This window comes from Lycorma delicatula, chromosome 9 (assembly GCF_047948215.1).
Source record: "Lycorma delicatula isolate Av1 chromosome 9, ASM4794821v1, whole genome shotgun sequence".
Lineage (NCBI taxonomy): Eukaryota > Metazoa > Arthropoda > Insecta > Hemiptera > Fulgoridae > Lycorma > Lycorma delicatula.
This window is the reverse complement of record NC_134463.1, coordinates 28,672,568-28,692,699: the sequence shown is the minus strand read 5'-3', so window position 1 is coordinate 28,692,699 and position 20,132 is coordinate 28,672,568. Positions and strand designations below refer to the sequence as shown.

Here is a 20,132-nt window from a genome sequence, read left to right as displayed (position 1 = left end):
CACATACACATACCAAAAATCAAGTAGAGATCAGAAAAATAATAAATTACATTTAACTCAATTTTAACCTTTAAACTCAAAATTTCAAAAAATTCTTTCTCGGTGCTCCACTTACACTGTAAGAAAGACGTGTATACAAATGTCCTTCATTTCAAATTAATCTTCATTAATGATTTTTGGAAGTTTTTTATAAATCACTCTCATGCTATTTTATATTTATGGATATATATTTGGATACAGTTGTTAATATTCTTTCACAATTACTTCTAATGAACATCTTAGTAACAATTAACTTAATGAACATCTTAGTAACAATGTCTTAAACTTGTAGTTTTCATTTGTTATGTATTAATAATAGGAAGTCTAAAAAGTAATGAATGTTTTGCACACTATATGGTTTAATGTCCTAAATCTCAGGGTATATGAGTCGCAGTGGATCAGGACGAATGTTATTTGACAGCTGGCAGTTGAAGCTACTAGATGTGCAAAAAATGTTGCAATTCTTATACTTGGACGTAAGGTATTGTGCTATGAAAATCAGTGGATGTTCAGCAAAACTGATGAGATCTTACAATTTTATTTCGATAAAGATGAAAATGCTGTGCAGAACCGTGAAGAAACTTGTGTTGTTTATGGGGCAAGATATGTCATCAAAAACAACAGCCAAAAGATTGTTCAGTCGCTTCTGATTGGAAATTTTTATGTCCAAGATGCTCCTTGCAGTCGAAGACCAACAACAAACTCACAGAAAAAGTGAAATGATATTCTGGCAAAAGTCTAGCCATGCGAGCCTTCATGACACTGTCAGTGGCCTAACACCCATCACCAAACACTGTTAGTCCAATCAGAGAAAGCTGGCTACAAAAAGAAGCTTGACATTTGGGTGCCACATGATCTGACTGAGAAAACTTTACTCAATTGAATTTCTATCTGTGAATCTCTACTGAAACGTAACAAAACTGAGCCATTTCTGAAGCCAGATGATCATCAATGATGAAAAGTGGATAACCAAAGAACACAATGGTGAAAAAGATTGTGACTGAAGCAAGGAGAAACTCCATAGTCTGAGACAAAGCCCACACTGATGGCCAGGAAGATTATGTTGTGTTAGGGCATCGTGTATCACAACCTGCTGCTGCCAAGCAGTATGATAGACTCAAACCTGTACTGTTGGCATTTAGTGCGACTGCACTTAGCACTTAAAAAAAAAAAAACGGCCAGAATTAGTAAATAGAAAGGATGTCATACACAACACTGATAACCGCCAAAATGTGACATCTTTAATAACCTATCAACAATTGCAAGAACTTGACTGGTAGGTTTTGATGCATCCGCCATATCACCGTTAGGACCTAGGACCGTTAGGATATCACTTGTTTCAGTCTCTGCAATAACTCCCTGAATGGTGTTAAATTAGTTTCAATAAAGGCCTGTGAAAACCACGTATCTCATTTTTAAGAACGGAAACCTTAGAAGTTCTATCGTCTAGGATTTATGGTGTTGACAGAAAACTGGCAGAAGGTTATCAAAAAATATGGTTCAACTAGTCTCAAAATGTTATTTTTCAATAACAATAAATGTATTCTACATTTTGGATTCCAAAGGTTCAGTACTTTTTAGACAACCAGAAATAAAGGAAATATGAATCACGTAATATGCAAGTTATTACAAGCTTTATTAAAAGAATGTACATATATAATATAAATGTTTCCAAATGATCTTGTTTATAAACTAACTATACAATAATTAGTACAATTGTGCATACAATAATGTAAAAAGAAAATAACTAGCCACAAACTGACATGTAACAGAGAAATTTGTACCACCCTTATTTGTACCTTATTTGAGTTTTGTGTAAAACTTTTCAGATAAAAATTACAAATGAAATTTTCTAACCTGTACAAAACAAGAGATGTCTTTTTAAATTATCCCTGTGACATAATGTTTTCTTACAAAAATTACACGTGAATTTCTTCTAACCGGTATGAATAGAAAGATGTATTTTAAATTACTCTTTAGATTAAATGTTTTTTTACAAAAATTACAAGTGAAAATTTTCTCACAAGTATGAATAGAGAGATATCTTTTTAAACTACCGTTTTGATTAAAAGTTTTTTTACAAAAATTACAAGTGAATTTCTTTTCACCAGTACGAATAAAGAGATGAGTTTTTAAATTAGCCTTTAGACTAAATGATTTCTTACAAAAATTACAAGTGAATTTCTTCTCACCAGTATGAATAGAGAGATATCTTTTTAAACTACCGTTTTGATTAAAAGTTTTTTTACAAAAATTACAAGTGAATTTCTTTTCACCAGTACGAATAAAGAGATGAGTTTTTAAATTAGCCTTTAGACTAAATGATTTCTTACAAAAATTACAAGTGAATTTCTTCTCACCAGTATGAATAGAGAGATATCTTTTTAAACTACCGTTTTGATTAAAAGTTTTTTTACAAAAATTACAAGTGAATTTCTTTTCAGCAGTACGAATAAAGAGATGAGTTTTTAAATTAGCCTTTAGACTAAATGATTTCTTACAAAAATTACAAGTGAATTTCTTCTCACCAGTATGAATAGAGAGATATCTTTTTAAACTACCGTTTTGATTAAAAGTTTTTTTACAAAAATTACAAGTGAATTTCTTTTCACCAGTACGAATAAAGAGATGAGTTTTTAAATTAGCCTTTAGACTAAATGATTTCTTACAAAAATTACAAGTGAATTTCTTCTCACCAGTATGAATAGAGAGATATCTTTTTAAACTACCGTTTTGATTAAAAGTTTTTTTACAAAAATTACAAGTGAATTTCTTTTCACCAGTATGAATAAAGAGATGAGTTTTTAAATTAGCCTTTAGACTAAATGATTTCTTACAAAAATTACAAGTGAATTTCTTCTAACCGGTATGAATAGAAAGATGTATTTTAAATTACTCTTTAGATTAAATGTTTTTTTACAAAAATTACAAGTGAAAATTTTCTCACAAGTATGAATAGAGAGATATCTTTTTAAACTACCGTTTTGATTAAAAGTTTTTTTACAAAAATTACAAGTGAATTTCTTTTCACCAGTACGAATAAAGAGATGAGTTTTTAAATTAGCCTTTAGACTAAATGATTTCTTACAAAAATTACAAGTGAATTTCTTCTCACCACTATGAATAGATAGATGTGCTTTTAAATTACTGCTATGATTAAAAGTTTTTTTTACAAAAATTACAAGTGAATTTTTTTTCATCAGTATGAATAAAGAGATGAGTTTTTAAATTACTCTTTTGACTAAATGATTTCTTACAAAAATTACAAGTGAATTTCTTCTAACCGGTATGAATAGAAAGATGTATTTTAAATTACTCTTTAGATTATATGTTTTTTTACAAAAATTACAAGTGAAAATTTTCTCACAAGTATGAATAGAGAGATATCTTTTTAAACTACCGTTTTGATTAAAAGTTTTTTTACAAAAATTACAAGTGAATTTCTTTTCACCAGTACGAATAAAGAGATGAGTTTTTAAATTAGCCTTTAGACTAAATGATTTCTTACAAAAATTACAAGTGAATTTCTTCTCACCACTATGAATAGATAGATGTGCTTTTAAATTACTGCTATGATTAAAAGTTTTTTTACAAAAATTACAAGTGAATTTCTTTTCACCAGTACGAATAAAGAGATGAGTTTTTAAATTAACCTTTAGACTAAATGATTTCTTACAAAAATTACAAGAGAATTTCTTCTCACCAGTATGAATAGAGAGATATCTTTTTAAACTACCGTTTTGATTAAAAGTTTTTTTACAAAAATTACAAGTGAATTTCTTTTCACCAGTACGAATAAAGAGATGAGTTTTTAAATTAGCCTTTAGACTAAATGATTTCTTACAAAAATTACAAGTGAATTTCTTCTCACCAGTATGAATAGATAGATGTGCTTTTAAATTACTGCTATGATTAAAAGTTTTTTTTACAAAAATTACAAGTGAATTTTTTTTCATCAGTATGAATAAAGAGATGAGTTTTTAAATTACTCTTTTGACTAAATGATTTCTTACAAAAATTACAAGTGAATTTCTTCTAACCGGTATGAATAGAAAGATGTATTTTAAATTACTCTTTAGATTATATGTTTTTTTACAAAAATTACAAGTGAAAATTTTCTCACAAGTATGAATAGAGAGATATCTTTTTAAACTACCGTTTTGATTAAAAGTTTTTTTACAAAAATTACAAGTGAATTTCTTTTCACCAGTACGAATAAAGAGATGAGTTTTTAAATTAGCCTTTAGACTAAATGATTTCTTACAAAAATTACAAGTGAATTTCTTCTCACCAGTATGAATAGATAGATGTGCTTTTAAATTACTGCTATGATTAAAAGTTTTTTTTACAAAAATTACAAGTGAATTTTTTTTCATCAGTATGAATAAAGAGATGAGTTTTTAATTCACTCCTTTGACTAAATGATTTCTTACAAAAATTACAAGTGAATTTCTTCTCATCAGTATGAATAGATAGATGTGCTTTTAAATTACTGCTATGATTAAAAGTTTTTTTACAAAAATTACTAGTGAATTTTTTTTCATCAGTATGAATAAAGAGATGAGTTTTTAATTCACTCCTTTGACTAAATGATTTCTTACAAAAATTACATGTTAAGTTTTTTTTGACAACATGAATTGATAAGTGTGACTCTAAAGTAGATCTCTGACTGAAAGACTCCTGACATAGAACACACGTGTGAATAGGAAGATGACAAGATATGACATTCCTTACTTTAACTGGTTTTTCTGTCATTTGCAAGCACTTTTCTTTAAAAGAAAAACTGTTGAGATCATCGATGACATTATCACATATGCACTTATATTTTAATTTATTGCAAACCACACACTTTGATGTCTTTAAACTACTTTCAGTAACTCTTTTCTCCACATCAGTAACTTCTTCAATATGATTCTAAAAAAAAAAACGTAACTGTTAAGTTAAAATCTATCGGAAAAATTTGTTATTTTTAATACTGCCAACTACAAATTGACAACTTATACTCTAATATTAAATATCTTAAGTTCGTATTTAAGCAAGCACAATAAGTTTGTTTCAAAGTAGCAAAAATAAAAATTTCATTAGTATAAGCAGTTAAAAAACAGAGAGGACAAAATGTAACACAATCAAACTATATGCTACATAGCACAGAAACTAAAACTGGTCAGTTAACAGGCAATTTCATACTGCCAAATAAAAAAAAAAAAAATTACTGTAGTTTAGTTCTATTAATAGTAACTGAAAATAGAAACCAGGCAATAAAGTGAAGAAATTTTCCAAACTCATCATGATGAGTGAAGTGGTAGACCATAAGTACTTGATGAAGACGTAACGACTATTATGTGATATAGTCTTAACAAATCAGTGCAAAGGTTAGGATAACAGAAAAACAAATGCAACAAGGCAATTTGTAATAAACTCAGTCTTGTCCCGGATAAAGCGATCCAAAAGTTATTGGCCGGAGACTGTGCAAAGTGAATTCAATACTGGGAATGGCTTCAACAGTGAGCTGCCAACAATGTAAGCACAAAATTTATACTACCATTTAAATATGAATTCAATTCTCTATGAAAAGAAACTTTAAAAAATTCATCTTGTTTTGAGAAAGCTGATGTCCTCCGTGGCTCCAAAAAGGTAAGTTTTTGGTAAAAAATAGTGGCATTTCAATATATTCTACTAATTTTCAGATTTACATCGTGCAATACTCTTATTATTATTATATAATCATTTTATTATAATTACCGATTACAATTTAATACACATGAAAAAAAGATTCTAATCAATGAGTACTGAAAAACCCTAGAGAAATGGCATAAAACCACATTAAAAATCCCAAGGAACCCTCAGAAAACTCATAAATACCACACTAAAAACTATACATGACGTATAGATCCTGAAAGAGTAGCCTCATGGCTGTTACCAAAGACCAATAGGAATGGTATTAAGAAGCACAATATTTCTTACGTTTATTCATTTCTATGTTTGATGGATGTTTCAACAGCAATAACGCAACATGCTGTCAGTTGGGAGGTAAACAAACAATTTGTTCTGGCTGTGCCACATTTACAGTACCATAAGAGACACAATGAAGTAGTTTCTCTGAGGACAACAATGTTACTTATAAAACTGGTTTCTGTGAAGAGATTATAAATTTACTTGCAGGAATATATCAGTTTCATTGCAGTAGGTTTGTTGTGTGATGAGAAACAGTATATTTTGGCACTATAAAGATAGAAACAAGAAACCTCATATAAAACGTCGCTCGGAATGTTTATTCTTTATCAAATCCATGAGTTTTCAGGAGTGACTTGTCAATCATACAATCCTACACATACTGTTTTATCACTTCACACACAGTTTGGTATCACTTTTTTTAAATTTTAGTCAAAATATGAAGCGTTAAACAAGAATGCTAAATATTAGGTAAACCATAAAACGTAAACGAAAATATCTTACTTGTCTAGAAGTTGAAAGTTTATCATCTGTCATAGCAACAGGAGCAATCATATGTTCTGTTCGCTCTGTTTCATGCTTGATTTCTTTTTTAATACTGGAAGATAATGGATCTTCATCAAAAAATGAACTATCAGTTTGTACATCCATACTCTGCAGCAAAACATAAAGTAATAATAATGATAATGATAATATATGATATTATATATGATAAATGATGATGGTAATAATTTTTTTTTGAGGAGGATGGTGGAAATGCATTTACGCACGGAGTGTCGGGCTCCCGCTGATGGTAGTATCCAATCGCTATCAGCAGACTACCATCTAAAACCTGGTCGACTAAGTCCTGGTAGAAAGGGGGTTCCCTTTCTACCAGGACTCGACCCGGAACCGTTTAACACATTACTTCTTGTCGAGTCCTCCTATACTAGCCTGATTAGGTGCTACCTAATTTTCAGGACTATCCAAGTCAACCTTTTTGGCCCTGAGAATGTTGCCGTCGAATTGGGCTACACTTTCCCAGCTACTCAGGTCACGGAGCATCATCGTAACCACGTTGTGAGGACTCAGTGCTCCGTGATCCGCCTCTAGTGTCCCTCAATCTGCTGCCCACCGAGCACATTTGAAAAAAGGTGTGCTCAGCGTCGTCCCGTACACCGGGGCAATACAGGCAGTCAAGTGACGGCGCTTTCCCTATGACATAGAGGTAAGCGCGGAAGTTCCCGTGACCTGTTAAAAATTGGGTCATGTAGTACTCCACTTCTCCATGCCGTCACTCCGTCCACGGTCTGACCAGAGGGATAAGCCTTGCGGTCCATCGTCCTGTGGTCTCGTGGTCCCAGGTCTCTTGCCATGCGAGGAACGTGCGAGTGCGGTCCTCGTTGGCAATGGTCACCCGGTCTTTGCCTGCCCATCGCCTCCTGTAGATCACCTGGCGCTCCCTTGCTAAAGTAGCAATGGGTATGAACGCCGGCGATCACAAATACTGCAGGCTAGGAGACCGTCCGATACGCGGAAGGGACTCGCAAGGCTGCGGTGCGTTGCACCTGCGCGAGCCGCTTCCGGTTTTTCGCAACTCTTAATGCCTGGGCCCACACTTCCGACCCGTATAACAGGATGGAATGCTCCGTGGACACCAGTAATCGCCGTCTGCTGGCCTTCGGTCCGCCGACATTCGCCATAAGCCGGCTGAGAGCAGTTACGGCTCTCGCAGCTTTGTCGGCGGCTGTACGAAGCTGAGTTTCCCGTCAATCATCATACCGAGGTACTTTGCGGCCGGCTTGATCTCGACAACCTCTACCCCGACCCGCAGGGAGAGAATGGTGTCGATACGCTCTTTGTGAGAACTACGATCTCCGTTTTGCTGAGGGCTAGAGACAATCCATGATTGTCCAGCCAGGCACCGACTCTGTGCATGGCCCGACCGAGCCTCAGTTGGGCGCGCTACACGTCGCGGTCTGCGACAAGTAGCGCAACGTCGTCAGCGTACCCAACCAAAACAGATTCTTCAGCCTCAGCAAGCCATCGTAGACGGCGTTCCAAAGGTCGGGGCCGAGAATCGATCCCACGCCGCCCCTGACGTGATCGTAGTCCTACGCCAGACTGCTGCGGTCTCGTAAATGAGACCGCGGTTCCTCACGTATACGTCTAACATTCTGAGAAGGTACTGAGGCACATGGAACGAATGCTGTAGGGCCCGAATAATATCGCTCCACCGTGCGGAGTTGAACGCGTTTTTTACGTCCAACGTAACGAGAAGGACCACACGTCGCGAAAAATGATTGTGGTCCTCTGCTCGCCGCACTGCCTCAACAACCTCCTGAATTGCGTCTAGGGTCGACCGACCCTGCCGGAAACCGTACTGGTTAGGTAACAGGCCATCTGCCTGATTCATCGCCGTAACCAGTCTTTTCTTTAACAGCTTCTCCAATACCTTCTCAGCTGTGTTAAGCATATACAATGGGCGGTAGGAGGACGGCGACTCTGGATTTTCTTTTCCCTTGGGAATTAGCACAAGAGGCGCGGTCTTCCACCTGGCGCTAAAAGACCCAGCCTTCAGACATGCATTATAGTAGCAGATGGGGCCTGCAGCGCCCCACTAGTTTGAGTACCTCGGCCGGTATACCGTCGGGACCAGGGGCTTTTTTGCCTTTCAGCGACCGTAGGACTCCTTTCACTTCCTCCATCGAGAAGAGCAGGAAGTCACCCATGTCGCTGAAGTCCCGCTCGGCACGGACCAAGTGGGCCGGGAACAACATCTTAACGACGTGTTCCGCTTTAGCCTCGTCTAGTGGAGCTGGTGACCGCGAGATCCCCAATCGCCGAGTTACTATCTTGTAACCTAGCCCCCAAGGGTCTGCATCCACGGTCTCCGTCAGTTCTCTCCAGCAGCGTGCCTTGCTCACGTTGATGGCTCGACGGAGCCGCTTCTTTGCTGTCTTATACTCGGCTGACCTGGCGTTCGCGTCAATGCGATTCCTCGCACGTTGGGCCACCCGTCTTAGTCGAAGACACTCTCGGCGCCACCCCGCAATCTCCGGTGTCCACCAGTACACGGGTATGCTATTTTTCGGCCGAATTTTAAAACTGGATTTGGCGGCCACCTGAGGTACGAAAACTTTTAACGAATATAGACATGTATTGATATCACCTTTAGAGGTGGCGATGTGGGGGCCACGGTTGAAGTTATTTGCAGGTGTAACGGAGACCTTTCGTTGTCCACATGCCCCCGGCGATGGCAAGCACGTAGTTAAGGTGCCCATGTTTTTCGTGGCATGGGAGCCCTGAAAACCTCGGTGTGTAAGGGCCTGGAGTCAGTGCAGAGACTGCGCATCCGCTCTCTGCCAAGACATATGCCGGTTCCACCGAAGTACCGGAACAGACCTCCAGGGTTGGTAGCCCTGGAATGGGGGTGTACCCCGGCGGCTAGCCTTACTACAGAAGGGATAAAACGATCATGCAAGTTGAACAAACAAACCTGGCAGAGGGTTCACGTAAACACTCCCGTCTAGAACTAGCCGTTTCGCCTGAGGCAAAACGGAGAAAGAGTGCGGAATCAAGAAGGATTGAGATTGAAGCTAGAAAAAGCTTTTTTCAAGATTAATAATGTACCTAAACTCAAATACTTGGTCATTACAAAGGAGGATGGAATTTCTCGAGGGTGAGTCCTTTTCTCATTGCTCGGGAAATAACTAAATGCGCTGGAGGGCCTGTTAAAGAAATAAGGAAGACCTTCACAGGATTTCATGTGGAGACTGTAAATGATGCTCAGTCTCAAAAGATCCTAGGCCTTAAAAAGATTGGAAAATTGGCTGTACATGTTGATCCCCACGGTACGCTCAACACCTCAAGGGGGGTGGTCGTCTGTCGGGATCTTCTAAATTGCTATTGCTCGAAGCAAGCAATTGTTGAGGAGTTGTCATCGCAAGGAGTAATAGAGTGTCGTCGATTGAACATGAGAAGGAACGGTAAGGTCCTACCCTCAGCCTGTCATGTCCTAACTTTCAACCGGCCTACTTTGCCAGAGAAAGTAAGAGCGGGGATTCATCGACTGGACGTGCGGGCATTTGTCCCGCAGCCTATGAGGTGCTTTAAGTGCCAACGCTTTGGTCACACCGCTCTTAGATGTGAAAGACCGCAAATATGCGTGTGCGGTGGTGAGGTGCATGAAGGGGAGCCATGTAAAGAACCTCCTACATGTATCAATTGAAAGGGAACACATTCTTGTGGATCCAGGAACTGTCCTGTCTACAAAGACGAGCTGGCTGTGCAGGAAGTAAAAACCCTGCAAAAGGTCAGCTACTTCGAAGCAAAGAAGATTGTTAACGCCCGCAAGCCTAGAGCAACAACAACTTATGCTCAAGCTGCGGCTGCTGTTCCTGCTCCTGTTCCAATTGCTGTAGATGAGACTCAAATTATAAACAAACTTGCGCCTACTTTGGCTAACATGATTGAAAGGATCATCGAAAGCAAGATGAAGCCTTTCAGCAACAAAGAATTTGTTAAGCCAAAGATAGTAGTACAGCCTGCTGAAGATAAATCTGTAAAAATGAAAGTTGCTCCTGTAGAAAAGAAACGGACGCCAAACCAGAAGGTCAAGTCCGTCTTAGCGATATCCTTCAAGATAAGAAGAAAGAGTGTGTTATAGAGGCTTCCAAGCCTCCTGCAACTGAGGCCTCTAAACCACAGAGGCCACAAAAACCACACACGGGGGGCAAGTGTTCCCCCTTCCACAGGCGGTGACTGGTGCTATCCCCGTGCCGGGAGTCGGCCAGGTTGTCGCCTCTCAATCGGCGTCGATCCATGTCCTTCGACGTCGGCGGCTTCGGTGGTCTCCGATTCGGAGACTGGAAGCTATACGGGCGACGACGTTCTCCGCGAACACGATGCTGTTCATAATATGGAGAAAAAAAGAATGGCCGAAAGGAAAACCTAGGCTATAATTTAATTTAAAATCAGCAAGTCGATTGTACAATGGAACATCAATGGATGTTTTTCAAACATCCATGAGCTCCAACGCTTGGTACATGATGTAGACCCGATTTGTATATTTCTGCAAGAAACAAATTTCAGCCGAAATGAAAATTTTAAATTAAAAAGATACGATATATTTCGGCGAGATTAACCGCCAAATGTAAGAATTAGAGGTGGAGTAGCAATATTAACATCGACCAGAGCTACCGCCGAAGCTGTTGATCTAAATACAAACCTGCAAGCGGTCGCCATTAGAATGAAGCGTCCGCTTCAGGTCACTGTTTGCAGCATATACCTGCCGAATTTTGATTGGAAGGAGGATGACAGCACGATTAATTTCTGAGCTTCCCCCCACCTATTTTACTGGTGGGTGATTTTAATGCTCATAATTCACTTTTGGGGATCGGATCGAGTAGATCCCCGTGGAAGAGAATTGGAAAGGTTCCTGATGAATTCTGAACTTATGCTTTTAAACGACGGGTCAGGAACCTTTTCCAATGCCAGAGATGGATCGACGTCCTGTATAGATCTTGCACTCATAAGCGGATCGATAGCACCGAGGTACAGCTTCCATGTTTTAGACGATTTGCATGGTAGCGATCATTTCCCGGTGCAAATTGTAACTGATGCTACAAGAAAAATATATCCCATCTCTAAAAGATGGTTGTTTGAAAAGGCAGAATGGACGAGCTTCACAGCTAGAACGATACTCCCTGAAACAACTGGAGTTATCGGGGACGATGTCGACGCTATAACAAATGCGATACTTGAGTCGGCATCTAGATTTATTCCCAAAACATCTGGGAAACTTACGAAGAAACCCGTGCCATGGTGAAACGATGAAATAAGTGAAGCTATAAAAAGAAAGAAAAGGGCGTATAACGACTTTAAGAAACGTCCTACCACAGAGAATCTTATTGCCTTTAAAAAATACAGGGCGTATGCAAAAAGTCTCATGATAGACTCGAAGAAACGATCCTGGCAGCAATACATGTCATCCATTGACAGAAGTACTACTGCATCAGACGTTTGGAGGAAAGTGAAGGCGATTTGTGGGCGTAAAAATTTTGCTCCCATAACTAGCCTTCAAGATGAAGATGAAATTAAAGACACTCCAAACAAAATTGCAGAGCTATTATCCAATAAATTCGAAAAGGCCAACTACGAAGAAGATTTTCGAGCGAAAAAAGAAGAACTTGAAGGTCTACTAAACTTCAGAACCAAGTATAATTATTCATATAATGTACCATTCAAAATGGAAGAATTCGTGAAAGCGTTGGAGAAAGCAGGCAACACAGCTGCTGGTCCGGATGAAATCCATTATAATATGATCAGGCAGCTGAATACCATTGCAAAACGCAGATTATTAGAACTGTATAATCAAATGGCGGGATGGAATGTACCTGCAGCAGTGGAAAAGAGCACATGTTGTTCCAGTACCGAAGAAAAATAAAAATCTATCAGATCCCAATAGTTATCGTCCTATTTCTTTGACGTGCGCTATGGGAAAAATACTCTAAAAAAATTATTGATAATCGACTCGTTTGGGTTTTAGAAAAAGAAAACCTGATATCACCATATCAAGCAGGTTTTCGGCAATACCATTCTACCACCAATCAAATGATCAACTTAGAGAACGTTATATATAACAGCTTTATTACAAGGAAACATTGTGTCTGAGTCTTCTTCGAGCTGCAGAAGGCTTTTGATATGACCTGGCGACATGGAGTAATGCTCCAGATACATGAATGGGGCATTCGTGGCAATCTGCCAGTATTGCTCAGCAACTATATGAATGACCGTACCTTACAAGTACGTGTCAACAATGAATATTCATCTGAAAGAATCTTGGAAAATGGCATACAACAAGGTTCATCGCTGAGCGGTACCTTGTTTACCATCGCCATTAATAAATTGATATTAGCCATTCCAGAAATTGTCTATGATGTTTTGGCAATTGTGTATGCCAGCAACAAGACTATTATGGAGAAGTACAAATTGCAACGAGTGATTAACGTTCTAAATGAAGTTGCAAAGAATAATGGATTCCATTTTTCACCAGAAAAAACGTGCTGTGTACACTTCTGTAGGAAGAGAATTCCTCATCAACGTCCTACATTGACAACTGGCGATAATCCAATACAATATAAGGATAACGTGAGATTTTTAGGACTGGTATTGGATAAATCCCTTATGTGGGGATTACACATACAGAACTTGAGTGTTAGATGCAAAAAAGCCCTAAACATTATAAAATTTTTATCGAACATTAATTGGGGCTCAGACAAAGAGATATTATTGAGATTGTATAAGGCATTGGTTCAATGAAAACTAGACCACGGAAGTATTGTATATTCATCCGCTAGGAAGTCGCATTTAAGAAAGTTAGACATAATACATAATAGCGGAATAAGATATGCGACAGGCGCTTTCCGCACAAGTCCAGCAACTAGTCTAATGTCTGAAGCCGGATTACTGCCACTACATTATAGAAGACAGATCCTTTTGTTAAGATATGCAGCAAACGTATGGGCTTTTCCTGCCCATATAAATCACAAACTCTTTACGAATCATTCTATAGCTGCATTATATGAACGTCGTGCTACCTATTCCAGACCAGCCGGAATTAGGTACCACAAATTAAGAAGAAAATATGAAATTGCTATTCCTGAGACACTAGCAATTTCCACAAGAGAAATACCGCCATGGCGTTTGCCAGCGGTAAATACAAGGTTGGATCTCTCTCAGGGAGAAATAAAAAAGAAGCCAGCAGTGATCATCCAACAGGAATTTTTAGCAACCGTCAGCAACTACGAAGAACATATTAGAATTTATACTGATGGTTCTAAAACCGAACATGGTGTTGGATGCTCCATATATGTAAATGGAGAAGCCCACTTTTAGAAACTGCCAGATATGGCCAGTGTTCATAAGCCAGAATTTACTGCCATTCAGCAAGCTCTTCGCTACACAGAACACTATTGCAAAGAGAGAGTGCTAATATGTTCCGATTATCTAAGTGCACTTGTTGCAATTCGGAACAAAAACATTAAGGATGTCCTAATTTCAAACATCCTGCCCATTTCATACGTTTTAAAGCAATGAGGACAGCGATGCGTATTTGTATGGACTCCAGGGCATGCTGGTATTACAGGTAATGAAAGCGCAGACGAAGCTGCCAGAAAGGCAACAGTCTGCGATGATTTGGATGCATTTCCTGTAAGAGTGGCAGATGTTAAAAATTGTCTAATGAACATAGTAAGAAACAAGTGGAATACTGATTGGAGGAGTTTAAATACAAAATTAAACTCCATAAAAACTTCTCCATATTAATGGAAAAGCAACGTGAAGTTGACTCGCCGTGAACAAATAGCTGTGACCAGACTTAGAATCGGTCACACGCGATTAACAAATTCATATTTGTTAACCGGTGAAGAGAGACTAATGTGCAGTGTTTGCAATAAAACACTGACAATTAAGCATCTAATAGAAGAGTGTACTATATATAAGGACCTCAGAAAAAGGTTCCTGTTGAGAAATGATATTACTGCTGATTTAGCTAATGAAAATGAAAGAAAAATAGTTGCATATTTACACGCCAGTGGACTTCTTAAAAGTCTATAAAAATGAAAATTTAAAGCTGTGATAAAGAAACTCTAAGAGGTAGTTATTTATATATATATAAGTGAGTCTCGATGCGTGGCACGTATAGTGACAGGAGGTAGCCCTCTTGCCTAGGCCACCCTGGTTCACCTGCATTCAAGAGCGGTAAGTCAGGGTGTGTCCAATTATGGCATGTGGGACCCTCAAGGGTGGACTGAGGGCGTGAAGCTATGGATGGGCGCAATGCATGCTTATAACCTGTTTATAGGGGGGAGTCAACTGCCACGGCATCCTGGCGCGACTGATATACTGCTTAACGGCGGTTCTGGTCGCCCTGAGGGTGATAAATTAACAAATAATCGAGACAGGTAGAAGAAGATAATGGTATTGTATAGACTTGTATTTTTTAATTTTTGAGGAGAACCTCAAATTTTAAGTTCGGGGCCCTTTACACCCCGAAAGTGTTGTATTTGTCTTCGTTGTTTGTGTCTTAATGTTTTTGTGCAGTTTGTGCTTTTAAATAAAATGTAAGGGCCCTTTGCACCCTTACATATGACGACCTCTTTTAACCTCTTTTAAAGAATGTGACGAGGGCTTAGCAGAGATGACCTTAGCAGTCGATGCCCATAATAAAAAAAATAATAATAATAATAATTTATTATCTTTATATAATTAACATATATTAAAAATATATAAATTTTCTTACTATGATTAAACAAATTGATTTTCATAGAAATAACTTATCCATGTGAGTACTTCTATAATAATATTCAACTGGAACCTTTCAATATATAATCACATGATACTGCCAGAAAAGGGAAATATGGAAAAAAAAACTTTCTTGCAAAACAAAACTTGTAAAACTGCAGCCTCTCATACGCCATTGTCAACACAGCATTAATAATCACATTACAGATTTTTTGCATGAAAATTTCAGGAGAAGCATACGATTAATTAAAAATCCAAATTTATTATACTGTTTCTGGTAAAGCCAGACTGCATTCATTTTCTGTGGTTCACAGAAGCCATTGTGGAAAAGTTAAAAATTTAACACAAAAATATGAGATTATCTCTTCTTATAGAAAGTTTACAAGAACCTTCTACAATTATCTTTCAGAGAATTGAACAATCACAACCAGTACATCAAATTTAATCAAAAATATAATTTATATGTAGCATATGATTTCAATTGAAAAGACACAAGCACATCGAAATCTGCCTATTTCCAAGAATATATTAAATGTTTTTATTATACTTGTATCAGAATACTTCAAAGTATTTTGCCTCCAGAATAATTCTGAATATCTGTCTCTTGTTCACAACTAATTTCCTGTTTGCTAATTAGCAAGTCAGATTCTATCACGGGTGTGCTTCTATAATTTCACAAAAAATACGTAACGATTACTTACCTTCTGGCTATGCACATGCGATTAATTATTAAATGTGTTATTATAGAGTTTTCTATTTTATTGTATTTAGTTATATTAATATACTTATGACACGTATATAAAACACACTTCCTTCACTCAGTAAAAATAACTTTAATGACTACCAACCACCATCTGACAGAATAAATTTCAACCATATGTTACAGAGGGTGTCAACAGATGACAACACATGAAAGGAATGCATATCAATTATGTTGCTGTGCTATTCGGGTATTCGTAATCATACATCACAGTTAACAATACATGTAAAAAACAATGATATAAGGTGGTGAGTTAGCAACCACCATGGATCCTCCGGCATGTACCGAACAGTCTTCTGGGAAACCACTGAGTTCCTTGTAGCAGCTAACGTTTTAAGTAAAAAAGACAGATCCAAAGTATTGCTTAAAATTCTCTATACATTCTATTTGAACAATGAACAAACACAAGTGAAAAGATTTATAAGAGATTAAATGTTAATTAGATACATCGTTTAAATCCTTTATTGCATCCAACATGCTTTAGAGACATTTTACATCGTTTATTGGATCTAAGAATAGTTCAAGAATGTGTACGTCAATTAAAACATGAATACCACTGCAATCTATTCACGATATGCTCTATGTGCACTTAACACTTAACTGAATACAAAGTTTTCCTTTTACTGAATTTTCTGCTACTCTAGTTTAATGTATTTCACCAATCAGTTTTATTTGAGTGTTCAAGAGGTGAAAGTCCGGATCATTTTCTTATGGAAAAGAGGAAAAAAGCCTCATAAGTTTAAGAGGGCCACCATTAATTTATTGCCAAGCTATGAAAAATCCAAGAACTGAAAAACAACTATTTTTCTTATAGTTACAAAATAAAATGATTTTTCACAAAAGTAAATCATCAGTGAGTGCTTCGGTAATAGTATGCAACTGGGATCTTTCAGGATTTAATCAGTCCTGATAGTCCAGAACACAATTAGGCATTGACATTAATTAATCTATCAATAAAAAGTTGTTTGCACCAAGGTAAATCTAATTGGTTTGGTTAACCACACAGGTTATATGTGTAAACGTAAAAAAACACATCAATCTTGTTTGAAAACAAAAATGCAGTAACACACAATAGCAAAACATGCTAACTAAAACATAATAACTAACATGCTTCATAAAAGCAAGGATAACTTTGTAATCATTTACATCATCATTGTAAACAATGCTGAATCTGAGTATAAAATGAATGTGATAGTGATAGCTTTGTTTGCAGCGTGAGGCTTCAGGTCATTGTATTTTCTTTGTTGCGTATTGTTGTACAAAATGTTTATCTACTGTAAAGTCTTAAGTGCAATCTGTTCATCAAAGCTATTTACCTCCCTATACTTCGTTAATAACTTTTTTTTTGTACTATAAATAAACACATCTCAAGCCAGACATAAATGCAAAATGTTATGTGGGCTATAAACAGTAAATAAAAATATCATCATGAATAGAACAATTAAGAATTCTTACAATAACTAGGTTTATGTTTTTAACTAAAAAAAAGATAAAGAAGAAAATAGCTTACTTGTTTAAATATTGTCAGAACATCATCTGTCTTGGCAAGATGTACAAACAAATATTCTTGTTGCCCTGATTCATGCACGTTTTCTATTTTAATGGGCAAGGCTAATGGATTTTCTTCCCAAACTAAATTGCTAGTTTGTGCATCCATATTCTGCAAAAAAATATAAAGTATTATTAATATTCTACTACAAAAGTGTGACTTAAAATAACCATGTTAAATTAAATATTACTGAAATGTAACATTTGATGAAGTCAAGAGCCTGGATCTTAATATATTGTTAAAGATAATTTAAGATATGTTATGTATAAAAGTGGGTTTTAAAGCACTAAAATGCATCAGTTAAGTATGGAAATGATTTGCTATACATATAATCTATATTTATAACTAACACAACATGAAAAACAGAGTTTTATGGTATAACTGAATTACTAATTCTAAAAAAAATATACATGAGGTGGCAATAACAGTAGAGGTCATCGTTTTTTATTACCTAAAATGATACAATTTTTAGCAAAAGAAAAGTTTTCACTAGGTATATAGATATTGATGCTAAATTAAACAAGGATTGTTGCATGTTTTTAGTATTAATGTAAGTCAATTCAGTTGCGTAAAAGAAAAAAAATTTATTTTTACAGAATCAAAAAATTTTTAGATGTAAAAAGATAATTAATGAGTTAAGATGCCAGTAACATAAAATATGGCTGTCTTCCATGAGCTAGTAGAAGGACGTTCTTCTTACCTTCTGGCTGTGCAAATATGATTAATTATTATATCTCTTATTATAGGGTTTACTATATCATTATATTTAGTTATATTAATACAATTACGACACGTTAATAATACACACTTCCTTCACTCTGTAAAAGTAATTTTAATGACTACCAAACACCATCTGACAGAATAGATTTTGTATGTATATTACCGGCGGTGTTAACACATGGTAGGAATGCATATAAGTTATACTACTGTGCTATTGGGGTGTTCGTAATCATACACCACAGTCAACAATATATGTAAAAACAATGAAATAAGTTGCCGAATAATTAACCACCGTGGATTCTCAAAGCTTCTACTTAACAAATGTGTTTCTCACGTCTCACTATCATTCTGAATACCTGTCTGTTGTTGATGTTTAATTTCGTTTTTTCCAACAGGGCGGTTATCACTCGGACCCATTATTTCAAACAAAATAACTAAACTTTTCTTACCTGCTGTCTTTTCTAATATGATTCAATATTGTATAGGTTATCATAATGCTACATTATTTTTAGTATTTGTTGTATCTCATTGTTCGATTTAACGATGTATGTAGATTATCGATATAACTTTTGGAGTCGATCAAAATAATCTGTTTTGAGTATACTTTTCAAATTTCATTTTGTCTTTGTTATTTATGTTTTAATTACTAAATTTATTCTATAATTTGAATCGGGTGTTTATTTAAATAGAGACTTAACATGTTCGACGAGGAATAAAAAAAGTTAAGAAAAACTTCCTGTGTTTATACACACTCAAACAAATTTTAGTCAAACGTTCAACTGACGACTTTAAATACCACGAATAAAAGTTTGAATAAACAACCCTCAAATTAAATAATATTTATTTTATACTGTTTAAAAAGGATTGAAGTATTCGTTGTCATATAAAAAAGGTTTGTCAAATATATATTGATTAGTTTAGTTCTATTAATTCTTTGGATGACGATTGACTAGGACAGGAGTGTTACCAGCATCTTGTAATACGAAAAATATGATACAAACAGTTTTGTTTTATGGTAGTCCATTTAATCAAAAATTTTGTTTTTGGTGAATTTAAAATTATTTATGCAAAATCAAGAACTTATCCGATACTATTTTCTATATCATACAATTTTACTCATAAAATAGAATACATAAATATAACCTCAAAAGTTGAGACACAATTTTCAAAAAATAAATAAATATACGCTGCAATATAAATAAAGTTTTATGAATATGAACAACAATATTCACTGTTTGAAATATCCGTCTTCAGAAATCCGTGTATATAATTACACAATTAAATATATATATTTAAATGTGAGGGGAAGGCATGATTTGTAAGGTCCTCCGTATAATCCCATGCAACTAAAGCTCGCCTCCTTAATAACATGTTGAACTACAGAATGTTCCAAGTTATCATTGGATCCGATATAAGCTCACCTAGGAAACTCAAGAATGGCCTGCCACAAGGGTCGGTACTTGCGCCTCTCCTTTTCAGCCTTTACTTACTCTCCTTTACTTCATCGTTTAAAGTTATCAGTGGCACCAAAAAAACTACGTACCTTAAAGTATGACGAAATAGTTCAAACTTTGAACGATTAGTAAATGAGAAAAAAAATGTATTAGTTGAAAGACATAAATTCCTCTCACAAAAACGAGGATCAAATCAACCAATTCCAGATCTTTTCACACAATTACCTAAATATATTTCACCATGTGAATTCTAATGCAAATGTAAATGTAAAAAGTCTATACCAGATATTTTTCTGCGTTCAGAATTTATTAGAGGACTTTCCAACCAAGACTACGTCATCAATTGTTGCTAGATGACTCAAAATCTTTTCCA

General features: G+C 36.1%; 1 protein-coding gene and 1 pseudogene across 1 annotated transcript; one reads left to right on the top strand and one right to left on the bottom strand.

The window, feature by feature from the left end:
* The window catches only part of LOC142329867 (putative aminopeptidase NPEPL1), a 292,983-nt pseudogene that overhangs the window by 66,044 nt on the left and 206,807 nt on the right, over positions 1-20,132 (top strand).
* On the bottom strand, positions 1,098-18,998 carry LOC142330443 (uncharacterized). The gene is made up of 5 exons (XM_075375683.1): positions 18,755-18,998; positions 17,547-17,696; positions 6,496-6,645; positions 4,398-4,953; positions 1,098-1,198 (listed from the first exon to the last, which is right to left on the bottom strand). The coding sequence occupies exons 2-5, from the start codon at positions 17,691-17,693 to the stop codon at positions 1,098-1,100; spliced, it is 954 nt and encodes a 317-aa protein (XP_075231798.1). The 5' UTR covers positions 17,694-17,696; positions 18,755-18,998.

Bases quoted from the DNA above. Each gene is read 5' to 3' on its own strand.
- LOC142330443 (XM_075375683.1), bottom strand. From the start codon at position 17,693: ATGGATGCACAAACTAGCAATTTAGTTTGGGAAGAAAATCCATTAGCC. The intron at 4,954-6,495 runs GTAAGATATTTT...TTTTTTTTTTAG, and splicing joins AACTTTCAACTTCTAGACAA to AATCATATTGAAGAAGTTAC. The intron at 1,199-4,397 runs GTAATTTTTGTA...TTTTTTTTTAAG, and splicing joins TGATGAAAAAAAATTCACTT to TGCTAAGTGCAGTCGCACTA.